At 47.4% G+C, this 26,962-nt stretch overlaps 1 protein-coding gene and 1 long non-coding RNA gene across 5 annotated transcripts in view; both read right to left on the minus strand.

Annotated features, from left to right (window-relative positions):
* RAD23B (RAD23 nucleotide excision repair protein B) overlaps positions 1-3,045 on the minus strand; it is a 48,196-nt gene extending 45,151 nt beyond the window's left edge. The window contains exon 1 of one of the 3 annotated variants that reach the window (XM_076363052.1): positions 3,013-3,045. Coding sequence is in view for 1 of the 3 variants with exons in the window: in XM_076363053.1 (XP_076219168.1) it covers positions 2,764-2,829 (66 nt within the window). In the remaining 2 variants the exon portion in view is untranslated. Of the gene's footprint in view, positions 1-2,763; positions 2,899-3,012 lie in introns of those variants that run through there. The other 2 variants (XM_076363053.1, XM_076363051.1) reach the window with 2 other exon arrangements.
* Positions 3,046-3,450: 405 nt separating this feature from the next.
* LOC143173189 (uncharacterized) lies at positions 3,451-26,941 on the minus strand. 2 transcript variants are annotated; one of them, XR_012997487.1, is made up of 2 exons: positions 26,670-26,941; positions 3,451-4,443 (listed from the first exon to the last, which is right to left on the minus strand). It is a non-coding gene; the product is annotated as an uncharacterized LOC143173189 (long non-coding RNA). The 2 variants fall into 2 exon arrangements; XR_012997486.1 differs by lacking the exon at positions 3,451-4,443 and adding an exon at positions 19,431-19,823.
* Between the last annotated feature and the right edge of the window lie 21 nt (positions 26,942-26,962).

The following is a 26,962-nucleotide window of genomic DNA, read 5'->3' on the forward strand; positions in this document are numbered from 1 at the left end:
CTTCAAAATTCAACTGTCTAATTAAGCAGGAAAAAAAAAAACCAAACAGTTGCTTGTGTAAAAATTGTAACAAGCTTAATTAATTATGAAGTGTGTTGCTTTAAATTCTCACTGGAAGGTTTGTTTAAATATTCTTTACTATTAATGACAGCTTTCAGTTACAAGCATAAACTCTTGTCAGAATACTACCTTGCACTATAACATCAAGTCTCTTCAGATTAATTTTGTATTGAGAATAAGGGGAGAAATTGCTAGAACCAGAAACCAATTTTAGAGAACCAGAATCCAATTTTAGAGCAACAAGTTTCCTGGGCCTATCACAACTAGACGATTTTTGGCCTTGTCACAGTATAGGGCACAGCTCCAAGTAAACAAGCCTACCTCTAGCAGAGAAACACACGCATACACAGTTCAAAGACTAAAAGTAATGTTTCCTGAACTCCACAAAACAAACACATTTGTTTCAAGGTGTTAGAAAATTAATCTAAGAAACCAGTGCACTTAGCTAAAATTAGTATTTTTCAAAATCAAGACTGAGAACTTTCAAACATAGACTTGTGAAACACCTGCTTAACAGATTACATTTCTAAGCATTTTCCAATTTTAACAGATTTGGTTTCTAACTGAAGGCTCAGAAGTGTTCTCTTTATTAAGTTCTACGATTTACAAACACTTTCAAGAATTTCCTCATCATTTTCTAAAAAGTAGATGAAGGAAACTTAAATACATTTTCCACCTCCACATCTCTACAGCTAATAAGATCAAGGCTTCACCACGCTCACTTTAAAATGAAGTTCTCCTCAAATCCTACCCACATTTCCTCTATCTTACCACCCATTCCTAGCCAAAACCTGAAGTATTATGCTAGTGAGAAGCATTCTTCTTTCAGTTACTGAGCTACTGGAGCAACTACATTTATAAACAGAGAGTGCAGTCTAATTTCCCATAATCCAATTTCTAGCTAATGCCTTTTGCTGTCTCATAAGCTGGTGAGGGTTTTGACTGTCAACATTCCTTCAGTCCTCTCCTTGATTTTATTTCCCAGGACCTTACCGAACACAGAGAACAGGAGAAAAGATGAGAAGAGAGCTTTTCGCAGTAACAAGTAAAGACTAATGTTTTAAATCCTTGAAGGTTTCTAACACATGCTTCAGCTAGACATTTGCCATCTCCTTCTGCCACACTGTTCAACCAAATGAACTCTCAGTCCGACTTTAACTGTCGTCCTTTATTTTTCTTAAGATGGAAGTGGAAGAGAGTAAACCAACAGACTTTATAAAAGCAGATGCAACGTTCCATAGTTTCCAGAGTTTCACTGCCCAGATGTCATGTGAAAGGCTGCTGCAGCCACACCTTCAGACGCTAAACTCCCCAAGTCTTTCAAAAGAAGGCCACAAGGATGTCGGGACTTGGCTATCGGAGGCAACCATCTGTGCTCAAGCAAGTGACAAGGCAGCTTCCAACCCTGCAAACTCATTTAAGGCCCTTCCTCTCACCTCAGAACACGATTTCCCTGATGATTTTTCAGCAGACTCCCATGTGCCAATGGAAAAGATTCACCTGCAACACATTCTCTCCCCCCTCCCAGCCTTATAAGTACAGAGATACACAGTCACTGCAACCTGCCAACAAGGGGGACTAACTCTATTATAAACCTCACCACACACCCAAGCGCCTGCTCTGCAGGAGACACCAACATTCACCCTACAGCGGTTAGCAGAATCTCACATGCACTCCCTCACCTCATAAGCGTGGTTTAATCACTGCAGCTCACACTGTAGGCAAAACAATAAAGCCTCTCCGCAATCACCCACCTTCATCACAGTATACACTTGCCTAAGCGTACAGAGATGCAACTACGAGCAAACACTCACGAGCTCCTCTCCAGTACACGCTCCTGCAGAGAAGAGCCCTACATCCCTCCCGACATTCCCACCCTGTCTAGGCGGGAATGTGTAGAGAGCAAGCACCTCATTTTCCTTCTGCTGCACTACCCCCTCCAAGAGGTCACGACCCACTCCCGGTACTCCCTATATAAAACAGCAGAGATTACTACTTTGCCCTGTTACCCACTAATCCACGGGTGTGGGCACGTATATTCCTGAAAGGAAAAACTTTAGCTTCCTATGGTCCTCTTGCTCCTCTCCTCCACAGTACAGCGTGAGCTATTCTCCTTTCCACCTTCTGGGCATTCTTCCCCAAAACAACGAGGAAAGTCCATCCGCAAGGGGACTGGCCACAACAGCCCCTTTCCTCCAGCTATGAAAAGTCACTCTCACCTAGCAGGAGACCCTTCTACACCCCGAGAAAAAGGGGTCACCCCACGACCGCCCGCGCTCCCGCGGAAAAGGGCCCGCATCACCCCCGCTGAACAGCCCCGCTCCTCTTCCCCACGGTGGAGCTCACAACCCCCACACACACGTCCGGCCCCGGCCCCGGCCGGCCGGCCCCCGCACCCCCAAACTCCTCCCGGGCCGTCACCACATCACCCCCACACAAGCCCGGCCCCAGGCCCTCACAGAGACTCCGGCGACCCCTCCCCCCCGCACACGCTGCCCGCCCCTCCCCCAGCGGAGAGGTCCGTCCTCCCCCTTTCCGCATCTCGCCCCCCGCTCCGGGGGTAGAGGAAAGGCCCCCCCAGCTCTCCCCATGGCCGCGGCCCGGGCCGCGCTCTCTCCTCCGGGAAGGGGGAGCGAGGCCTGAGCCCGGGAGGGGACGGAGCGCGGCCCTCCCACCGCCTCCCGCCCCTGCGCGGGCCCGCACCGTCTCCTCGGGGTCGATGTCGATCCGGAAGGTCTGCTGCTGCAGCGTTTTCAGTGTGATCTGCATGGCGGCTGCGGGCCGCCCGTCGCGGTCGCGCTCCTGCCCCCGCGTCCCCCGCAGCGCAGCGGGACAGGCGGGGAAGGGGAGAGGGAGGAAGAAGAGGAGGAGGAGGAGGAGGAGGAGGAGCGGAGGAGGCGGAGCAACGGCTCGCCCTGTGCCGCGCGGCCCCGGGGCACCAGTCACACTCACCGCGCGGCGGCAGGCGGAGTGGAGGCGGCGCTCGGGCCCCGCGGCCCAGGCGGCGGCGGCGGGGGGAGGGAAGAGCGGGGGCGGCTTGGGGCGGGGGTGGGGTGGGGGGACGGGACGGGACGGGACGGGACGGGACGGGGCGGAGGACGGCGGGTGCGCGCCGCCGCTCGGCGGAAGGGGGCGGGGTAGGCGGCGTGCGCCTGCGCGGGCTCGCCGCTCCTCTCCCGCCCGCCGAGAGCCTGGGCGGGGGGGGGGCGCGGGCACCCCGCCCGTGGGTGGCGCCCACCGGTCTGCCCGCCGCCGCCTCGTCACCGCAGCGGGCGTCGGACTCACTGCGCAGGCGCGGCGGGCGGGCGCGGGGCGCGGGGCTGAGCGGGCCTGAGGGAGGGGGTGCCTGAGGGGGAAATACAGTTGCGTATGTGTACATATATACACCGCTTACAAGTTGTTGTTACAAGTTTATTAATAGACACGTACGTGTTCACAGGGGGCAGGGGGACCTGAAGGCTGCAGCCTTCTCCTGCAGGGTGGCTGTGGGTGGTGTCGGGTCGCTGAGGCTGTGTGTCCGTCTGTCCATCCAGCGGATCCGAGGTGGCCGGGAGCTGGGGTTGTTCAGCGTCTCTTCGCTGGCACGTGTATTGCGAGGTGGCTGTGCCGCCGAGTGAGCCAGCTCCTTGCCTCAGCACGCCGAAGGGTGCAAATTGCCCTGTCAGTCCATGTAGGCGCAGTGGGTAATAACGTTTCCTTCCCAGTCTCCCCGCAGCGATGCTGTAAGATGGTGGGCCTGTTCAAGATGGGCCCAGTTCGTTAGCAGCATTGACTGATGCGCAGAGAGCTCAACTGACACAACAGGAAAGAAGCTTACCTGTCACCACGGCAAATTTCCAGTTCAGCACGGTGAAAGACTTTCCTCGATGTATTGTTACACCTAGGACAAGCTTCTTAAAGACCGAATGTCTTCAAAATTGTGACAAGCCTCACGATGCGCATACTGCAAAAGCTTAGTTCTCTGCCATAGTCATCCCAAGCTTTATAACTAACATTTATAAGTTGTTTGTCTGCTTTTCCTAAAGTCTGTATCATCTTTTCTGCATTATCATTTCCACCTCACTTCAGTCCCGTGCATACAAATCGGGAGCCCAGGAGGTTACTTGCTTATCAGAGAAGCTGGTGCAGTGGATGGGACAACATAGTGCTTTGATTCCGCCAGTGCTGGTTTCAATAGTTAGTACTTACCTTTGATGAGTTATTAACCTCTGTTTCCCCTAAGGTACTCCTTAGGCAGTGAAGAGAGAGCCCTGCTACAAATAACCTTTAAAGTTGAGCCATCTATACTGGTAAAAGAGACCCCTGCCCCAGGTCCTTACAATCTCTTCCATCGGTAGGTGTGGGATCTCCCAGTGCATTTTCTTTGTAACCAAGGCTGTCTTTCTGCAAAAGAGGACGCTGATGTTAGGCTAACTTAGTACCATTATGTAATTAAACCCCAAATTTCTTAGTATTGTGTATTGCCTTGAGAAGTTCTACTCTGCCACATTGCCAACGTAACACTTGTAACAAAAAATATCTTTTAATTCATCATTACAGTAAGCTTGGCTTCATAACAACTTCTTAGCAGCAGCGCAGCAGAGCAGGGGCCAGCAGGCTGCATTGCAGTACAAGGGAAAGTGGGAGACACCTCTCCCTGCAGGAGTGTATGAATGTGTACATGTGTTGCACACACAGCTGGTGCTGCTGCTTTTGTCATCGTCCACCTCAGGCTCTGACACACAGCTGCTAGACAGCCGAAGCCTCTTAGGGCTTTCGCAACCAAAAAGAAACTGCTGACTGTTGCTAGTAAGAATCCAGCATTCTTGGCAGCACAGAGTAACTTGCTTGCATTGCATGGAGAGCCATTGAAGGAAAAAAAAAAAAAAGAGGCGTGAGATAAAATATCGCTTGCTATTTTTTGCATGGGTGATTACAACTTAAAATATGCTGCTTGTTCACTTTCACTATTGCCTGATACCAGATCTAATTCTGTACTTTGCAGATAAAATAAAAGGGATTTTTTTAAAACTTTTCATTCAGCAGTCCAGCATATGTAAGTGCTGAGCTTCACATGCAAATGTGAACCTTGTGCTGAGGGGTTGTGTCAGTTTCACTACTCTCTTCTGCTCAGAATATGTTAAATGTAAACTACTCATTCTGATTTTTGTGGTTGCTGGTTATGGTATGAAACAGTTCTGCCCAGTTTGTGGTGGGGCGAGGGTTCATTTACGTGGTGGCTGTTTAGCTCTGCTGTAAGGGCTTGTAAAAGCCTCAGCATAACTGGGAATCGACTCCAAAGGCTGTGAACTGCTAAGGACAACGTTTTTCCTGACCGTTTATTTGAACTTTGAGAAATAGAATGAGAAAAAAAAAAAGCTGTGATTTTTTTCTTCCCCTGGTACTGAGTGGTACAGGAACTTAGGATGACTCACTGTACGGGGCCTAAATTAAATAAACAAGTTCTTGGTGTTTCCTCTACCTCAGCCCCTTTGGCTCCATAAAATAGGTTATGGCAGAGCTTGACTCTCCAGGTCTTTCTTCGGGCTGCTTCCCATCAGTTGCAGAATTGAGGGCTGGTTTTTTTTTCCCAGAGTACTCTTGTCTTTCAGTTTCACAGTACTCCTCCTTGACAGCCAGTGCTTGGGTTTTCTTCATTTTGTGTCTGAAGTATTTTGAGTAATTGCCCTATGTTCAGACTGGAGTATCACACTTGCTGGCTTCTTTTACAACAGTTTGTATGCTGACTCAGTGAGCGTACAAACCTCTTCTATGCAAATAGAAAAACTTACATTGATTTGAAAGAGATGTGAGATGAAGCCCAAAAGTTAGAAAGAGATTTTGATGGCAAATGCATACAGCGATTACTTTTTGTTCTTCAGAACTCCTAGATTTTCATTTCCAAGTAACTTGATCTCCCTGGCACAGTTACTCCAACTTCATGCCACTGTGGCTTTGTCCTGCTCAACTCTTCTCAGTCCATGATTCCCCAGTAACTACTGTCTTCCAAATGGATGTGTATGTTTTCATGTCTTACAAGTTGCTAGGCGAAGCCATTAATTACAGCTGGCTCTTGCAGAGGGGGAGTAAAACACAGTGAAACCAACGTGTAGTAGGGAAGATAACTGCAAAGTCTTTGTGCCTCCGGTACACCTTTCCCTGCAGCCAGGTTTCCTTAGGTAACCCCAGCGGTTCTGGAAGTTGGAACGATGCGCACATTTAAACCACACAGAGGGACATGAGTCAGTGCGGTCCCCTTTCTGACTGAAAGAGCTATCCAAAGCTTAGGATCTTGATGGGAGTTTATCAGAGTGTGTATACATGCTGTGGAGCCTACAGTAGCTTTCAGCTGGAGTCTGTGACCTCCTAGGTCTCTCTCAGTAACGTTGCATTTAATGGAAGGAGAATCTGACAGCCGAGACAGTAAACAGGTCTGATGCAAGCCTGCTTATTTACAGTGAATGTGCAAGGACCTGATTCTCTCAGCTGCTGGTCACCCGGTAAAAGCAGTTTTGCTGTTGTTGGTAACAGACCACAGTCCTTATGCTAACTGTGAGGCCAGAGGACCAGGGTCTGTTGTGCTTGTTGACGACTTGTGAGAACTTACTTTGTGAAAAGAAGCTTTGTAAGGATGTCTCACGTTCCGATGTGCAGTTTGAGTATAAGGTAATAGCAAAGGCCTTAAAAACTTGGATGTGGGCTAAAAGAGCATCCCCAAGGCTATAAAAAATTCACTAGTAGTCAGTTACTGGTCATGGACAAAGTACAGCCTTGAGACCTGAGAAAAACTGTATCATAAAGAGAAAAAAGAGGAAGAAGCTAAGCCAGAAAAATGTTGAGCAACAGGATAGTATGCCTGACAACCTGGGAAAGTAACACCGTCAAGCCTCGCAGTGCGTGAAGTCCATCAGGCAGAGGCCTAAGGCCAAGACCCTGCTTAGAGAGTCAAACATCTTAGGATAAGATCTCACCACTGAGTGAACTTTCTCACTACGCATATTGGTTCAAAGCTGTGAGCATACTCCTGGCTTCAAGGACTCTGACTGCTTTGGACCCTTAGACTCGACAGCATTGCCCAGGGCTGTGCATAACAAGATCAGTGTGTACATGTCTGTGTGTTTTTACCTCAGATAATGTGTTTCACCTCTTCAACCACCAAAAAAATCCCTATTGCATGTTACTACAGTTTGTCTAGTTACTCTTGGTAAAAGGCTCTGCAGTTTCTCTGGCAAACATCAAGGCAAATACTTGCATCAGTGCTCGTGGTAAGTCAGAGCATTCAATCTCTGCACTAACTTGCAATAAGTGCCTACACCCTGTTGCCTGGGTCATCCTACTGTCTTAGATACCTGTATGTTATTAAGGCTGCCAATCATTATTAGCATTACCATAATTTTTACCAAGTCCTACACAGATATTAGGACTGATGTCCTAATGATGAAGAATATGAAGGTGATTCTCGCCTGTCCTGGTTTCGGCAGGGATAGAGTTAATTTCCTTCCTAGTAGCTGGTACAGGGCTGTGTTTTGGATTTAGGGTGAGAACAAAGTTGATAACGCACCGATGTTTTAGTTGTTGCTAGGTAGTGCTTACACTAGTCAAGGACTTTTCAGCTTCCCGTGCTCTACCGACTGAGAAGGCTGGAGGTGCACAAGAAGCTGGGAGGGGGCACAGCCGGGACAGCTGACCCAAACTGGCCGAAGGGCTATTCCATACCATGTGACGTCATGCTCAGCATATAAAGCTGGGGGAAGAAGAAGGAAGGGGGGGACGTTTGGAGTGATGGCGTTTGTCTTCCCAAGTAACAGTTACGCGTGATGGAGCCCTGCTGTCCTGGAGATGGCTGAACACCTGCCTGCCGATGGGAAGTAGTGAATGAATTCCTTGTTTTGCTTTGCTTGCGTGGGTGGCTTTTGCTTTACCTATTAAACTGCCTTTATCTCAACCCACGAGTTTTCTCACTTTTACCCTTCCGATTCTCTCCCCCATCCCACCGGGGGGGGAGTGAGCGAGCGGCTGCGTGGTGCTCAGTTGCCGACTGAGGTTAAACCACGACAGTCCTTTTTGGTGCCCAACGTGGGGCTCGAAGGGTTCGAGATAATGACAGGTTTGATCGGAATGTGCTAGATCGAATTTATACCTGTTATAGCTGTTTAGCTATTAATTGGCAGGCTCCTGTGCTTGCCATGGGGCTTGCTTGCCTTACTGTATATTAGAGTCTAGTGCTTGTTAGTGGCTGCTTTTTGCTTTCGCTGCTTGCTGTACTGCTGTACCGCTTATCATCATATTCTACTGTGCCTGGGAACATTTTGATAACAGCAATGGCGATGTGCCTGGGCTGGCAGATGGCCAGGGCATCGCTGCTGTTTCTGTGCTGCTGTACTGGACAGGCTGGAACTCCAGTGTGAACTCGAGTCGAAGGGACTGTGACCTGTGGATGAGTCCATGCGGGAGCAGGACACCCCAAAGCGTCTGTGGCCGTGGATAAGCCCATGCCACAGCAGGTGCATCTCGAAGCGTCTGTGGCCGCGGTTATGTTTGTGCTACAGCAGGTTTACTTCTGAAGGGACTGTGGCTGCGAGTAAGGCCACGCTGGAGCAGGTATATCTCTGAAGACATTGTGGCCCATGGAGAAGGCCGTGCTGGAATAGGTGCATCTCAAAATGACTGTGGATAAGTCTATGCCGCAGCAGGTGTACCCCTGGAGAGACTGGCTCATAGATAAGGCTCCACTTGGAGCAGGTACTACCCTAAGGGACTGCAGTCTGTGGATAAGTCCAAGCCGGAGCAGGGGCAAGGGGAGGAGTTCATTGCAATGTTAAACCCTATGGTTTGATCCGAAGGGACCAGGGGCGGAGATTGTAATGGAAACACCTTTAAATTGTTGTAACCCATGATTTGAGTTGCATGTTATAGAAATTACTATAGCAGGAACCACCCGAACCAGTGGAGGACAAGCCTTACAGGAAGCAGTGCAAGTGCAGCAGTGACCTGACCTGAGCTGGCTTTGGTACCCAGTAACTCCACGCAACACACCACCTCTCCTGTCCTGAGTGACCACCATCACAGATGGAGACCAAAGTCACGGACTAAATGAACTCAATGGATATTTCATGGACATTTCTGGACATTTTACAGACATTCCACAAGGATGGTCCATAGACTAAGGGAATGATATCTGTGTGTTATATCAAAGGATGGAAAGCGGGGTGGGTGGTTAATGAGGTTGTACTGGAAAATATGGGACTTGAGCATGACGTAGATGGTATAGAATAAGGGGTGGATACTGTCCTGGTTTCGGCAGGGATAGAGTTAATTTCCTTCCTAGTAGCTGGTACAATGCTGTGTTTTGGATTTAGGGTGAGAACAATGTTGATAACACACCGATGTTTTAGTTGTTGCTAGGTAGTGTTTACACTAGTCAAGGACTTTTCAGCTTCCCGTGCTCTACCGACTGAGAAGGCTGGAGGTGCACGAGAAGCTGGGAGGGGGCACAGCTGGGACAGCTGACCCAAACTGGCCGAAGGGCTATTCCATACCATGTGACGTCATGCTCAGCATATAAAGCTGGGGGAAGAAGAAGGAAGGGGGGGACGTTTGGAGTGATGGCGTTTGTCTTCCCAAGTAACCATTACGCGTGATGGAGCCCTGCTGTCCTGGAGATGGCTGAACACCTGCCTGCCGATGGGAAGTAGTGAATGAATTCCTTGTTTTGCTTTGCTTGCGTGGGCGGCTTTTGCTTTACCTATTAAACTGTCTTTATCTCAACCCACGAGTTTTCTCACTTTTACCCTTCCGATTCTCTCCCCCATCCCACCGGGGGGGAGTGAGCGAGCGGCTGCGTGGTGCTCAGTTGCCGACTGAGGTTAAACCACAACATCGCCCCAAAGAACTGACAATCTAAGGAAGCAAGGAATGAAACGGTGCTTGCAAGAAAGCAGCACTTTCATAGCAGAAGTTATGTTTCAGACCTTTTGGAGGGGAGTGCTGACTTTTCAAAACCAAGTGAGAAGCAACAGGAACAGTAGCATGGCCTGCACAAGGCCCTGAAGGTGGAGAAAGCAGCTTGTATTGGCTATGCTGAACCCGGGGGAGGTATGCAGAGGGCAGTACTCTAGGTGGCTGCCTGTGAGGCTGGATACCAGCAGATGAGCAGCAGCAGAGATACGGGAGGAAGAGGCAAGATTTTGAGCTTGTGATGGTGGTTAGGAAGAGGTGTTACTTAGGTAGATGTGTAGAAGGACTCCAGAAGGGCAGCACAGTCTGGAGAGGCTTTGGATCAAATGGAGCACACACTGGTAATGGGAGAGGTGAGGGAAAGTAGCAGAGTGACTGGCAGGCAGTAACATGAAGAGGTCCCTCCTTACCCTTCAAGAAAGGCTGCGTTTACATCTTTCACAAGTGACCTATCCTAGAAAAATGTTTCGAAAGCGGGCATTTTCCACTGGCTGTTGACATTAAATGGGCACGAATTAGTGTGGGGTGTCCTAGGATGTAGTGTTTATTTTTCCATTAGGGTGAGATTTTCCATTGAGCTGATGGGTCTCCGTTCCACATGCCTTTATGCAGAGCTCCCATTCGCTCTCTCTGTAACACGTATTAGCAGAGAACGCCAGTGCACCTTTCTGGAAGGCTGAACCAGCTGCAAGCATGTCTCTGGAGCAGGTGAACTGGTTCCTAGATTCCGTTTTGCAGTAATTGATACAGTGTGAATTAATTCACCCTTAATCTAATTCCGCATGCACTCAGGAGCTTTATCTGTCTCCTGTTGGCAGCATTCTTTCTTTCACTACAGGAGTAATTCAGAGGTTTACTTGAGGTATGAAAGTGCTACCAACCTTCCACAGTCATTCTCATTTATTGTGCAAGACAACACTGAAGCAGCTTCACTCTGTGTTTGTCATGATAGTAAAGAGCAGCTGCTCAGGTTAATCAACTTATTAGACCGTGAGGTATTAGGCAGTGACCATGGGAGCAGTGGTAACTTGCAGCAAGGTAGTTGTTACCACTTCAGCCACTACCAGCTGCAGGCAGAAGAGGGTCTGGATGTTGCTTTCTCTTGGCTTTATCCGTGACCTCTCATGTCTGCATGCCTCAAGGTGTGGAAAAAGTCATCAAAAGGGGCTGGAGGCTTCAGGCTTGGAGAAATCCTGATCCTCCCTTGGATGAGGGAAATCCTTGTGTGCATTTTCAGCACCACACCCAGAAGCATGGAAATTCCCATTAGAGTTTCCATCAGCACTTGGACACCATGGATGTTAGCACTGGAGTCTGCACAGAAGCACCTGTAGTTCATATACACTGACATAAAGTTAGTATGAGATCAAAATGAAACCCAGCCTTTAGTGATAAAAGGGGACTGAAATTTCTGTTAAGTAGGGATTTGCACTTGGGGTCTTTTGTTTTGAGAGCGATTGCTTTTTTGTTGTTAGCATTTCAGCTTGATTGGCACTCAAACAGCTGCCAAGAATACTGGGAATTCACTATAATATAACAGTGTGGCAAGTGCATTCAACTATCATCTTGACAGGCTTATATATTTATTACACTAATTATGTGGGTGTAGTAATTGTATTAGGAATATCTAGATGATATTTCCCATCTGTAAAATCAGTACCAGGCATAGGGAAACCCACAAAAGATCTCTCAGCTGACTTTAATCTGCAAAATTTCCTTAAACGTATCATAAATTTTCTAATTCAGTAGCAAAACCTTTGATTTTATTTTTTTTCCCCTTATACAGAAATTTAGGTGCATGACTACAGTAAGTACATTAACTTCCTAATTTGAAATCCCTGTTAATTCATTTTACCCCATTTATTAAGGAAGCAAGGGACGAGGGGTGGGGAGAGGAATCTCAATTCAGGGAGTGGCTGCAAGGCATGCTGCCTCTGAGAGCTATTCCTGGAGCATTGCTTCTGACAGTCCAGCTTTACGCCAGCGCTGTGCCTGCAGTTAGAATCTAACCCCTTCATACATATTTTTGTTTGTTTGTGTATAGGCTCTCTTGCAGTTATATCAGTGTCATTTTGCTACTCCAGGATATGAGGTTTGCCAAGAAAGGCCGTATGGGAGCTTGCAGTTGAATACCAGGCTGCATACTGCACGTTGCCCAAAGCATTTTAAAGCAGAGGTCATCTTCCAGGCTTGTAACAGTCATGGCTAATGACTCTGGAAGCTTAGCCCATGAGTGTCAATGCCTGGAAGAGGCTATTGACTGGGCATCAGAATTAAACTCTGTAAACCTGCGTGTGCATAAAGACTACTTGTCAGTAAGGAGAGGAAGGTACTGAATTCTGTATGCTTCAAGAGAGTTTATTTGGAATTGCACAAATCTTTTTATCCGTGAAAAGTTTCATTATTTAATCACTGGTTTCTTTGGAGTGCTAGACAGTTGAAAGGGAAAGGAATAAAAATGATTTGGGTTTGACAATTGCCAGTGTGTGTCTCCGAGGACAGTTATCTGATGGCTGGGTCTGTTAGCAGGAAGGGCTGTTGTTGCTGTAGGGGGATTTTACAGTGTTTCAGAGTGCAGACTCTTTGCCAACTATTTTCATATTTAGGCTTTGTTTGAGCTTCTGTCCTGTCTTTGTCCCTGCCTGTGCTGTAATAACAAGCACAAATGGAAGCCGGAAGCTGCATATTGGCCTTCTGTAGGTCTGCAGAGCTGCTATGGAAAGGCCAGACGTCTGAATATTTCCAAAGCAAGGCCAATTATTGCATGAGATGTTAGAATGGCAAATAATGCGGTCAGCCAGGGAAGCCCATTGCTATTTCTGCGATTTGACAGTGTCACAGTGAGGGTCTTCCCAAATTCAGGGCTGGACTGAGCAGTTGCAGAATGGATTGCTGAGTGCACTATGAAAAGCTCCTAGGGAAATGACATCAGAAATTGGCAGCAATTAATCTGGAACATTGATTCCAAGAATAATATTTATCTGAAAAATAATGAATCAAATCCTACAGGTCTAACTGGGCCTACTATGAATAAATTAGATCAGTTTATTTTTGTATGAGTCATTAATCATATTACAGTCATCATTGTGGTTATCTGAAAGTATTTTAATTTAATCAAAATGCAGTTAAAACTCATTTAAACAAATTTGGCCTCAATTGTACTGCCCCACACACAGACTAATCTTTTCCAGGATGGTGCGAGGAATTAGACACCAAAGTAGATCTTTCTATAGAGACTTGACTATGGATTTGTACATTACTTGATTTTGAGCATGCACTTTCCAACACTTTGCTTTTTACCCTGACTACCAGATAAAAGAGGACAATATGCTATGCTCTGAGGCTTTTGTCACAGTGTTCATAGCTTGTACAGGCCATCTGCTGTGGAGTAATATAGCTGCTGCAGTACGTTGCTTTCCTAGCATATGCGTAACCTGACAGCTGGAGAGTGTGAGCCCTCTGGATTCATCAGGAATTCACTTCTATGTGTAGCTACTCTGTCCATGCCATATGTAAAACAGTATTAACTCCTAGGTCACAGAGACCACGGAAGCATTGTGTATGCAGGGATGTGGGTAGCTTCTAGTCCAAACTTTTACTTGGAGTGGGGTCAAGAATGAATTCAGACCCTAGTGCTCAGACCTCTGTCCAGCCAGACTTTGAAAACCTCCAAGGACAGAGATCCCACAGCCTCTCTGGCTCCTGCTACAGTGCTTAATTATTCTCATTTTTTACCCTTCTAACCATGCTGAACCTCTCTAGTTTCAGCTGATGTCGCTGTCTCTTGCCCTCCTGCCAGGCACCACCGGGAAAAACGTGTCCCCGGCCCCTTGATCCCATCCCCATAGGCACCAGGGTGTGCTGTGAGGTGCCCCAAACCCTTCTCTACTCCGTGCTGAACCAGCCACAGCCCCACAGACCCTCCTTTCAGGGCAAGTACTTCAGTCCCACAGTCCCAGTGGCCTCCCCTGAGCCTGTCTGGTTTGTCAGTGTTATCTCCTGTCTGGGACCCCAAACAGGACGTAGTGCCTGGATGAGGCCTGATGGGTGCTGAGCAGAGGGGATCACCCTTGAGCCCTCCTCTGGCTAGAGGAGAAAGATGGGAGAAGACCCGCCAGAGCGAGCCAAGTGCTGCCTGTGACCCCCTGTGGGAGGAATCGGGGGAGCCCAGAGGGCTGGCCGGCAGTGCTGGGGTGTGGGGAGAGCCTGTGGGACTTTGTCCTGCAGCCTCCCAGGGAGGCACGAGGTGTTACCGAGTGAACCTTCTTGCCATGTGTGCCTGGAGACATCTGCCACGGCTGGAGTGACCTGACGGGGCCCTGGGGAGGCATGGCCGAGGCCTCGGTGACTGGCGTGAAACACCGATGCCGAGCACAAGACAAGAGGTGGGGGGATGGAGCGGGCAGTGGTGTTGTGGTAACCCCAGACGCGTGTGCTGAGGCCGCAGCGCTGCCAGGGTGAGCGCCGCGGGCGAGGATGACCCTTTGTGGCATCCCCAAGCGATGGACGGTGATGTCCCTAAGCGATAGGTTCTGATGCCGCTGAGGGATGGACTGTGATGTCACCTGGTGATGGACTATGATGTCCCCGAGCAATGGATTGTGACCAGGTGTCCGTAGCTTCTTATATCCGGGCACTGAGTCTCACCCAGCCAGCTCGTGCCCACACTCCACCTGAGCGAGTTCGTGAGGTTCAGAGTGTTGAGCGAGGCCTTTGGTCCTGGTGTCATTCTCGGGGAGTTGTTTGTTGCAGCTCTCAGGGCCTGACCCCAGAGCTGTCAAAGAATTTTCCTTGGCCCTGCCAGCTTCAGGCAGCCGAGACACCCAGGAGGCGCGCTCGCAGCAGCAGAGGTGAGCCGTGCGGGGAAACCTCACCCTGGGGTGGGGAGCTGGGAGGGTTTCCTTCTTGAGGGACCTGGGTGTTTCTTCCACCCTCCCTGGACCAGCCAATGACCGTGGCGCCTCTTCCCTTTCTAGCGCGACACCCCCTGCTGCAGTGCCAGTGAGAGGGAGCATCTTGACATCTCCAGCTCCCCCCAGCCCACCGCAGCACGTGGAGAGCATGGCCACGGAGCTGGAGGACCGCTGTCCCATATGCCTGGACAGCTGGGAGGAGTCCAGCTACGTGATGCCATGCCTCCACCAATTCTGTTATGAGTGCATCCTGCGGTGGGCTGAGAGCAAGCCCGAGTGCCCCCTCTGCAAAAGGAGGGTGACCTCCATCTTGCACTCGGTGAAGGCGGACGACAACTTTGAGGAGCATGTCCTCCCACCGCCTGCAGCACCATCAGTTGTTGTCCACCTGATAGGAGGAGCTCCTGGCCGTCCAGCTGCCCACAGTCTCCATCACCCGGCAGCGTCCCAGCCATCAGCTGCGGGGCTGGTGCCCAGGGCTCCTGTGGGCAGCCTTCATCCCCACATCTGGGCACGCCTCTTCCGAGAAGACCCAGCTCTGCTCCGGCCCGTGAGGCTCTGGCTGCGACAGGAGCTGCGGCTGATCTTTGAGGGTGGCCGCTGGGAAACAGCAGCAGCACAGAGGCTTGTCCTGTCCATCCTGCACCTCTTCGGCCTCGATGAGGAAACTCTGTTCCAGCTGCTGCAGGCTGCCCTGGGCCCGCACACAAGGAGCTTTGTGCGCCGGCTGATTGACACCATCGTGGACCGGTGCAGCGGGGAGGCCAGACGTCGCATGGGCCTGGGGGACACCCATGCTGCTGAGGAGCGGGAGGGCAGCCATGCGGCTGCCCCCAGCCCCGCTGCCTCCCGAGGGGGGTCTCCTGTCCCCAGTCCAGCCCCCTCCAGCAGCCCTGACAGATCTGAGGCAGAAGAGCTCCCCAGCACCTCATCGGCTGCCCTTCGTGGAGGTCTCAGCAGTGCCCCCTCTACCCCTGTTTCCACCCACAGGGAGCAAGAAGAGCCACAGGAGGACGCAGAGGAGGCTGTGCCCGGGCCGTCCACTCCCAGCCAGGGCAGTGAATGCTCCCCTCGGGGGTCCTGGCGAGCCCCGAAGAGGAGGGCTGGCAGCCCTGAACCCACTTCACCTCCGAACAAGAGGCCACCCCACCGGCAACAGTAGGAGGGTGCCCCAGGAGCTGGCAAAACCAGGGCCAGGCCAGCAGCTGGGGCACCCACCAGTCCCCAAGGAGACCAGGAGACCGTCATTATTAGTCTAGCTCTAGTGATCAAATAATACAATAAACGTATGAAAACTACAGAAATAGTCTTGGTATTTCTAACAATGTAGTTGGCGTTGCTATCCCCACCTGTGTTGGTTTCTCATGTGGCCAGAAATGGCTACCAAGAGGACTCGGTCCATACTTTCCCCAGGGGCAGAAGTGAGGATGACTGTCCTGGAGTTCCTCAGATCATCCTCTTGCCTTTTTTAAAGGTGGGGTGCAACATTTGGCACTCTCTAGTCTTTGGTGCCTCCCCCAACCTCCACAATCTTTCAAAGATGACAGAGAGTGGCCGCAGAGTGACATCAGCCAGCTCACTCAACACCCTCAGACAAATCCCGTCAGGGTTGATGGACTTGTATGGGACAAGATTCCTTAGGAGACCTCTGCGTTGAACGTCCTCTGGTACTGGAATTCCTCTGCTCCTTGATCCCTGCCTCTGCGCTGAAATGCCCGGGAATAGTGTCAGTGAAGACTGAGATGAAGAAGGCAGCAAGTACCTCAGCTTTGCCCACATTTGCTGTTACTGTATCACTCAACCCATTTGGCAAGCAGGCACGTACTTTCCTTGCCTGATTTACTATTTACGTAGCAGCAGAAGCCCTTCTTGTTGCTTTTCATATCCCTTGCTAACCCTGGCTTAGCTTTGGTTTTCCTGATCACATCTCTGCACATCTCAGCAGTGTTTCTATATCCTCTTTCATAAACTGTCCTAACTCCCACCACCTGTATACATCTTTTTTTGCATTGCTTTGCCACGAATTCGCTGGTTAGCCATGCCAGCCTCCTGATATATCTGTTGTGGTTTTTTCTTGAGCATCAGCATGGACTTTTCTTGCGTTTGGAGAAGATTGTCTTTAAAGGCCTGCTAGCCCTTTTGAGCTCCTTTGCCCTTCAGAGTTGGCTCCCACAAGAGCTGCCTCCCACCTACCTCTTCCCTGAATAAGCCACAGCATTCTCTCATGAGGTCCAGGGCTACTCGCCTTCCTAAACCCCGCCAGGATCTTGAACTCCGCTGTATCATGATCATTACAGTCATGGCTCCTATTCACTGTCACAGCCCTGACCAGTTCTTCCTTATTCTTAAGTAGCACATTCAGGACACCATCACCCCAGGTTGGTCCATCCAGCATCTGTATTATCCCTGACACCCTCCAGAAATCTCCCTGATGGCCTTTCCCTTACAGCAGGTGCCAGGGAGGTTGAAGTCCCCTAGGAGAACCAGTGCCAATGACCAGAAACTCAGCCATGCCAGGAACACTGTAGTTCTGTGTCCACACATGGTGCTGTAGCTCAAACGTAGAAACTAGGAGTATGAGACAGGGCCAGCAGATCAAATATGACTCCTAGAAACATCTTAAAAGAAATTAAGGTTGGGTTTTTGTTGTTTGGTTCAGGGGTTTTTTTTGTCCTTATGGCTCTAGCAATAAAGTATGATGGGTCAGAAACCCCCTCTTCTGAAACTGAATGTCTTCCTGTCTCCAGCATAAATGTATTTGTGGTCGGTTTAAACCTATTTGGTCTTCGGCCAGCATGGCCATTCAGGATTTCAGCATTCATACCGTATTCATGTACAGTAATTGTACTCCTCTTGGCTTTCATTTTGTGAGACTAAATATGCCAAGCTTCTGTAGTTTTGCCCTCTTTCCTATGATTATTTTAGTTGTCCTTCTCTGCACCTGTTCCAAATGGATTTAATCTTTCTCGGACTTGAACTGGACCCTACACGACATCTCACTAGTATGATTTGTGCTTCTGGGTCTTTGCACCTGCTCTGTGAAAGCACTTGCCTTTCTCACAGCACTGTCTTCTTAGTGACATGCAGATATGTTAGGACCAGTTACGCACACTTGCCTTGCTGCCTTGGCAGTTTTCAGCCACTGATCTCCAGCATAGAGCAGAAATTCTTGCTGTTGTTGCCAAAGGGATGACTTTGGAGTCTATACTGCTTACATTTATATACCTTCTTCCAGTTCTGAGAGTCACATTTTTTTCCATGTGGACAGTGCCTGTAAACTTTGAGCTAATCACTAAGTTTCTGCATGGTGCTTCCACTTTTTGCAACACAGTCATTAAAGGAAATTTCCAGTAAGATGGGTCCAAATAGCAGTCCCTGAAGAATCTCTCAAACAACTTACTTCCAAGCTAATGATCCCCTGCTGTCATTACAGATCCCTCTGTGCCTCTTCTTCCTGTAATCAACTTCTTAGCTGCTATACCATGATGGTACTAATCCCCATTTTTGCCAGTGTCACTAATTATTTCTAAGATGACATCGAGTCAAATGGATACTGTTTCTGCTGTGCAAAGGGCGTCAACAGAACAGCCAATATTTTTTGATGGCTCTTGGCACTCAAGGCTATTTCTATATGACTATAATGGAAGGTGGTGCAGCCTAGACTGTGCTAGCAAGCACAGATTTTGGATTGCTTCAGATGACTTGGGCTGAATGATACTGTTGTGTCTAGACATTCATCATTCAGCATTCATGAACTTCTGTATTTACTATTTGCATTTACTGTGCTGAAGTTTGTATACACAGAAAGAAGCAGCATGGTCTGGAAGATAAACAGTCTGGAATTGGTAAGGTACAAAACCAAATTTAGCTCTGACATTTACTCCCTGAGCAACTACCTCTGCCTTTCTAACTTCCTCTCCAAAGTTCAGCTCATCTACACCTAGGTCAAGTTTATCAGTCTAGTAGTTGCTGTTATACATTGCCCAGAGATCAACAAAATGAATTTCTGATCTCAAAGTTGGCCTCTCCACACTTCAAAATTGATCTAAGCCCTGTTTAAAAGAGGAGACAGTAGGGCCAGTTTCTGATGCTAAATAGCGACTAAGAGAGCTGCATACTTGCACCTTTGTACTAACACATGAACACAGATTTCAACATAAAGCACAGCTTTAAGTTACAGAAAAAAAAAAAGCTCAGCCATCTGCACCTTTCAAAAAAAGCAGAAAGATGTGGCTATTGACAGCTCTGAGTGCTCCCTATGAACCCACAAGGGCTTGTTTTAAGGAGAAAGCTTACATTCTCTGAGTGGTGACTCCAGCGTGGTCACATTGATTAGCATAAACAACCTTCCAGTACCTTTAAGCAGACAATTTTTACAACAAGGATATTCTCCACAAACTGATTTACAAATGTAAAAGCAATGTAGTGGTTTGAGTATGAACAAAATTGACAAGACATTTTAAGTAATTACAAAAAGACACTTAAAAAAACGTTTCCCAATACTGCATACTGACAAACCAGTTAGAGGGGTAAAACAAGTTTTATTTAGAGATGCATTAGTGGCCTTCGTTTAGATAAGCAAATAAAAAACAAGTTAGAAATACAAGGTGTGAAGCTCAGACATTCAAGTTTGGGGGATTGGGATAAGGATTTCAGCCCCAGTTCTGTTCCTTTCCCTGAGCTTAACATGCCTCTGATACAAAAACAGGGAATGACAGAGACAGGGAGAACTAGGCTCAGTTAGCTTTTAGACCACACTTCGACTCAGTATGCTTATAGCAGTCACAAGCCCTTTCCTCTTCTTCTCACATTCATTTGATGCTCCCTGCAGGGCAGCATGCAGAGGAGAGCTGCTGAGGCCTCCTGCCTGGCCCTTACAGGGCCTAGATAAGACATTTTGCACTTCACCATATCCTGTAAAATAAAAAGTGATTTGTTTCAGTGAGTCAAATCCATCCAAGTATCCTGTCTGGAACAGTGACCAAAGATACAAACCTCGGTGGGAGAGACATTGGCAGCCATATCCTTCAGGCCTGTAAGTTTACATAGCCCTATAAATTTCCCTTCAGGAAAGTATTTTCCTATGTTTCAGAAATACAAGGAAAATACTTTCGAAAGGTTTGCCAGTAAACATGCCCTTGTATGCAAAAGGGCAGCAGTGAGACTGTAGACAGTAGCATGGTCATCTGCTCGTTTTATTTGTTAATTAACATGTACTCTGATCTCCCCATAAGTTCCAAAGGGAACACCTTCCGGCTTGTTGTTATCCATATCAAGGACAGATATGTTTACTTACCAATCATACCTGCAAAACAGACTTTAAATATAAGACACAATTATGTACAGACCTATCCCTAAGCGCATACAACCTGTAAATTTAACTTCTCAGTTTACTGGCCACCTTGGGAATAGTGGTCCAAGAAAGTTTGGATTATTGATAAATACAGCACATAATATTGACCAATTATTAAAAGTACAAAGGTAACTTTTTCTTGCTGACAGCTAAACTGGATAAGAACTTTCCAAATAAAACAGTTGTAAAATTATGGTCATACCACCAATGCATTTGAAAAACGGCTAACATGTAAAAACATATTCTAATATGAGTAAACTTAGCTGTATTCATAATTTAGGCTATATTAACCTTTCCTTTATGAAATTTTAAAGAATATGTGTCATCCTCCCCAAAGTTCTGTGGAAATTATATTAGAACATTCATTAGAATTTAAGGAAAATATTGCTGAATATGTATGTGAAGGCCTAGCTTTCTTCAGCCAAGAATTAGAACAACTTCCCTTGCTTGAAAATTCTAACTCTAGCCAGGAAACAGGGAAAAAGATAGAAGAAGAAAAGCACTAGCAAAAAAACCCAGACAGTTAATAAAATAAACATGAATTATCAGAGAACATAACTTGAAAATGCTACAGTCTGCAAAGAAAGTATAAAAATAATGAAAAAAAATGCAAATGCTCCCTGACGCTCTTACTCTGGTAATTTCCAAAGCTACCACTTTTGCAGAGTCATCTATCAAACCTCAAGCAGCAAGTACAAGCCCTTCAAATTCACACCTCCTCTGACTGTGCAAGCACATTCACTCACCAATAAAATCCTAGGAGATGCAAGAGCAACATAATAATCCTCTAGAAGAGGAGAAAGATACCTCAAAGAATTAGAGAAAAATATCAGGACTTGAGACAGAAAGACATCTTTAACCTAGAAGGATCATGAGAGCACTTTTCTTCTAATGACTACGATTATAAACTCTCAGGAAAATACTAAAACAATCCTCTTAACAGCAACTGCTGCATGATTAACCGACACTGAAACACGTGTAGGAAGGAGGCTGTCAGAGTAAGTTCATACTTCCTCACAAGCCTCAAACTCAGATTTTACCATTTCACCCAGCAATATTCTCTGGCTCTTGCAGAACTGTTTCTAAAGTTAATTTTTCTGACAAATACAATGAACTACTGTGCTGGCTGGGGTAGAATTAAGTTTCTTCACGGTAGTTAGTATGGGGCTGTGTTTTGGATTTGTGGTAGAACAGTGTTGATAATACAGGGATGTTTTCGTTGTTGCTGAGCAGTGCTTACAGAGTCCAGGCCTTTTCTGCTTCTCACACCACCCCACCAGCGAATAGGCTGGGGGTGCACAAGAGGTCAGACGGGGACACAGCCAGGACAGCTGACCCCAACTCACCAAAGGGATATTCCACACCATATGACGTCATGCTCAGCATATAAAGCTGGGGGAAGAAGAAGGAAAGGGGGGGTGTTCGAAGTGACGGTGTTTGTCTTCCCAAGTAACAGTTACGCGTGATGGAGCCCTGCTGTCCTGGAGATGGCTGAACACCTGCCTGCCGATGGGAAGGAGTGAATGAATTCCTTGTTTTGCTTTGCTTGCGTGGGTGGCTTTTGCTTTACTTATTAAACTGTCTTTACCTCAACCCATGAGTTTTCTCACTCTTACCCTTCCGATTCTCTCCCACATCCCAGCAGGGGGGAGGGAGGGAGCGAGCGGCTGTGTGGTGCTTAGTTGCCAGCTGGGGTTAAACCACAGTAACTACAAATTCAGCAAAACTAAAATGACCAAAACTAAACCTATTACTTTTATATCTTCTTATATCACCCAAAAAAAAAAAAAGAAAATAACTTTCTTATGAGATAAACGTACTACTACTTACAATTCATTCATCTATATATTGAACTCCATTAACCCTTATTCTTCACTAATGCTGCTAGATCAGGTGTTTTTCCAGCAGAAGCCCACAGTTTACCAGGAGCGCTCTAAGAAAAATGATCAATACCTTTTACAGCAACCATTTGTTTCCATGCATCTTTCCCAGCACCAGACAGACCAAGAATTGATGCAAAGTATGCTTTAAAGTTATGTAGGCTTTCAATACTCATCTCCTTTTTTCTATTAGATGCTTTAGTATAGCTCTCAATGTACCAAACAGATACAAACAGATGTAACTAATAAAATTTTGTGGGTTCACAAATAGTATTCGCTCTTGTATGGGTTCACAAATCATACTCTATCCATTCAGATGATAGTCTGCACTAATTCAGACATTTATCACTTCACTCTTTAAAGAGAATTAAAGCAGCTTGTCATTTTATCATAGACACTCCCCATGTACATATTAAAAAGTACCTCCCTTATATGTACCACCTCATCGTTATTACAAAATCGTTTTTATACTCCTTAAAAATCAGAAAATACAAATTCTCTGCTATGACATTGTCTTTTGAAAAAGGAGAGGTTTTTTTTCCCTGCAGTATACCTGTTTTATCTGGAAAAATGAAATACATGCCAAACCTCACTTTTTCCTTATTACATACCCTTTGGATCCTGCTTCACTTTTGCTGGAGCGCACTCCCCACACAGTTAATACAGCTTCAGTTACTACCTAGCCTAAATTTTTAAACTTAAAAACCAGGAGCTTCCAGCGCCAAAGGGGCATAACGTTAGCATCCAAAAATCCCCATACACATGTTTAACAATAAAGTACAAACATATTAAGGGTGCACCAGAACATACAGAAGTTCAAACTTCCACAACTAAGTGTCCTGTTGACACGGTGTTAAACAAGCAGGCATTTCCTGGGTGTTCAAACATTGTGGTGGAACAGTGAAATGTGAAAGCCCATATTATGTGACACAGAGACTGCGGCCAAAAGACTACTGACATCCTGAATATTCCTCGCGCTTCTCTGCATTTTGACAACAGGGTTTTTAGGTTAACAGCACAGGGAAGCTGAAAAAGAAACAGGACAGACTTACTGTCAACTGGTATTTCACTTGGAAAGAAAGTTAAGAATGTTTGTTGAGATCTTTTAAAAGCCTATTTCATGTCTGTGTAATGATAACTACAAGAGAAGCGCTAGATTTAGAAGCCTACAATGTCATCACTGTCACCTCAGGCAGGAGATGTGGCTACACAGGTCTACATCAGTTTCAGAGAGGGCTTATTATTTGCTCCTAACACAACGCTTAAAGACTTAACGCTTAAACTTAGAGACAGAGTATTTACTCTCTCACAGACAGTCGACAAACACAAGCAGCAGCTTGTGTAGATAAATGCATGCTTTCATTTATCCTGGTTAAGTTTGAATGCTCAAGTACCAAACTGTCCTGCTCAGAACACCAGAATGATTACAACAGGTAAATCCACCTCTCTACAGGGCACAAGGAGTACAACATTGATCCCAATGCACTCCAGAGGTTTTTCCCCCAAAACTTAACAAAAACAGCCATGCCTGCAAAGATTTCCCCATTTGATAATAAGCCTTCTCAAATAATAGGGCCTGAGGCTAAATCTTTTCAACTTTTTTAGTCAGTCAAAATATTTGACAGTCTCCATCTAGCACTTTCACAAACAAGAACACTCCATGCTTCAAGCCTAATTTTTATTCAGTCAAAATATTCAGTGGACCGATAGTTTAAAAAACAACTAAACCAAAGCTAAAGTCACATTATTAAAAGCATGTTTTGAACTTCAAAATTCAACTGTCTAATTAAGCAGGAAAAAAAAAACCAAACAGTTGCTTGTGTAAAAATTGTAACAAGCTTAATTAATTATGAAGTGTGTTGCTTTAAATTCTCACTGGAAGGTTTGTTTAAATATTCTTTACTATTAATGACAGCTTTCAGTTACAAGCATAAACTCTTGTCAGAATACTACCTTGCACTGTAACATCAAGTCTCTTCAGATTAATTTTGTATTGAGAATAAGGGGAGAAATTGCTAGAACCAGAAACCAATTTTAGAGAACCAGAATCCAATTTTAGAGCAACAAGTTTCCTGGGCCTATCACAACTAGACGATTTTTGGCCTTGTCACAGTATAGGGCACAGCTCCAAGTAAACAAGCCTACCTCTAGCAGAGAAACACACGCATACACAGTTCAAAGACTAAAAGTAATGTTTCCTGAACTCCACAAAACAAACACATTTGTTTCAAGGTGTTAGAAAATTAATCTAAGAAACCAGTGCACTTAGCTAAAATTAGTATTTTTCAAAATCAAGACTGAGAACTTTCAAACATAGACTTGTGAAACACCTGCTTAACAGATTACATTTCTAAGCATTTTCCAATTTTAACAGATTTGGTTTCTAACTGAAGGCTCAGAAGTGTTCTCTTTATTAAGTTCTACGATTTACAAACACTTTCAAGAATTTCCTCATCATTTTCTAAAAAGTAGATGAAGGAAACTTAAATACATTTTCCACCTCCACATCTCTACAGCCAATAAGATCAAGGCTTCACCACGCTCACTTTAAAATGAAGTTCTCCTCAAATCCTACCCACATTTCCTCTATCTTACCACCCATTCCTAGCCAAAACCTGAAGTATTATGCTAGTGAGAAGCATTCTTCTTTCAGTTACTGAGCTACTGGAGCAACTACATTTATAAACAGAGAGTGCAGTCTAATTTCCCATAATCCAATTTCTAGCTAATGCCTTTTGCTGTCTCATAAGCTGGTGAGGGTTTTGACTGTCAACATTCCTTCAGTCCTCTCCTTGATTTTATTTCCCAGGACCTTACCGAACACAGAGAACAGGAGAAAAGATGAGAAGAGAGCTTTTCGCAGTAACAAGTAAAGACTAATGTTTTAAATCCTTGAAGGTTTCTAACACATGCTTCAGCTAGACATTTGCCATCTCCTTCTGCCACACTGTTCAACCAAATGAACTCTCAGTCCGACTTTAACTGTCGTCCTTTATTTTTCTTAAGATGGAAGTGGAAGAGAGTAAACCAACAGACTTTATAAAAGCAGATGCAACGTTCCATAGTTTCCAGAGTTTCACTGCCCAGATGTCATGTGAAAGGCTGCTGCAGCCACACCTTCAGACGCTAAACTCCCCAAGTCTTTCAAAAGAAGGCCACAAGGATGTCGGGACTTGGCTATCGGAGGCAACCATCTGTGCTCAAGCAAGTGACAAGGCAGCTTCCAACCCTGCAAACTCATTTAAGGCCCTTCCTCTCACCTCAGAACACGATTTCCCTGATGATTTTTCAGCAGACTCCCATGTGCCAATGGAAAAGATTCACCTGCAACACATTCTCTCCCCCCTCCCAGCCTTATAAGTACAGAGATACACAGTCACTGCAACCTGCCAACAAGGGGGACTAACTCTATTATAAACCTCACCACACACCCAAGCGCCTGCTCTGCAGGAGACACCAACATTCACCCTACAGCGGTTAGCAGAATCTCACATGCACTCCCTCACCTCATAAGCGTGGTTTAATCACTGCAGCTCACACTGTAGGCAAAACAATAAAGCCTCTCCGCAATCACCCACCTTCATCACAGTATACACTTGCCTAAGCGTACAGAGATGCAACTACGAGCAAACACTCACGAGCTCCTCTCCAGTACACGCTCCTGCAGAGAAGAGCCCTACATCCCTCCCGACATTCCCACCCTGTCTAGGCGGGAATGTGTAGAGAGCAAGCACCTCATTTTCCTTCTGCTGCACTACCCCCTCCAAGAGGTCACGACCCACTCCCGGTACTCCCTATATAAAACAGCAGAGATTACTACTTTGCCCTGTTACCCACTAATCCACGGGTGTGGGCACGTATATTCCTGAAAGGAAAAACTTTAGCTTCCTATGGTCCTCTTGCTCCTCTCCTCCACAGTACAGCGTGAGCTATTCTCCTTTCCACCTTCTGGGCATTCTTCCCCAAAACAACGAGGAAAGTCCATCCGCAAGGGGACTGGCCACAACAGCCCCTTTCCTCCAGCTATGAAAAGTCACTCTCACCTAGCAGGAGACCCTTCTACACCCCGAGAAAAAGGGGTCACCCCACGACCGCCCGCGCTCCCGCGGAAAAGGGCCCGCATCACCCCCGCTGAACAGCCCCGCTCCTCTTCCCCACGGTGGAGCTCACAACCCCCACACACACGTCCGGCCCCGGCCCCGGCCGGCCGGCCCCCGCACCCCCAAACTCCTCCCGGGCCGTCACCACATCACCCCCACACAAGCCCGGCCCCAGGCCCTCACAGAGACTCCGGCGACCCCTCCCCCCCGCACACGCTGCCCGCCCCTCCCCCAGCGGAGAGGTCCGTCCTCCCCCTTTTCGCATCTCGCCCCCCGCTCCGGGGGCAGAGGAAAGGCCCCCCCAGCTCTCCCCATGGCCGCGGCCCGGGCCGCGCTCTCTCCTCCGGGAAGGGGGAGCGAGGCCTGAGCCCGGGAGGGGACGGAGCGCGGCCCTCCCACCGCCTCCCGCCCCTGCGCGGGCCCGCACCGTCTCCTCGGGGTCGATGTCGATCCGGAAGGTCTGCTGCTGCAGCGTTTTCAGTGTGATCTGCATGGCGGCTGCGGGCCGCCCGTCGCGGTCGCGCTCCTGCCCCCGCGTCCCCCGCAGCGCAGCGGGACAGGCGGGGAAGGGGAGAGGGAGGAAGAAGAGGAGGAGGAGGAGGAGGAGGAGGAGGAGGAGGAGGAGGAGGAGGAGGAGGAGGAGCGGAGGAGGCGGAGCAACGGCTCGCCCTGTGCCGCGCGGCCCCGGGGCGCCAGTCACACTCACCGCGCGGCGGCAGG

Source organism: Aptenodytes patagonicus, chromosome Z (genome assembly GCF_965638725.1).
Source record: "Aptenodytes patagonicus chromosome Z, bAptPat1.pri.cur, whole genome shotgun sequence".
NCBI classification, from domain to species: domain Eukaryota; kingdom Metazoa; phylum Chordata; class Aves; order Sphenisciformes; family Spheniscidae; genus Aptenodytes; species Aptenodytes patagonicus.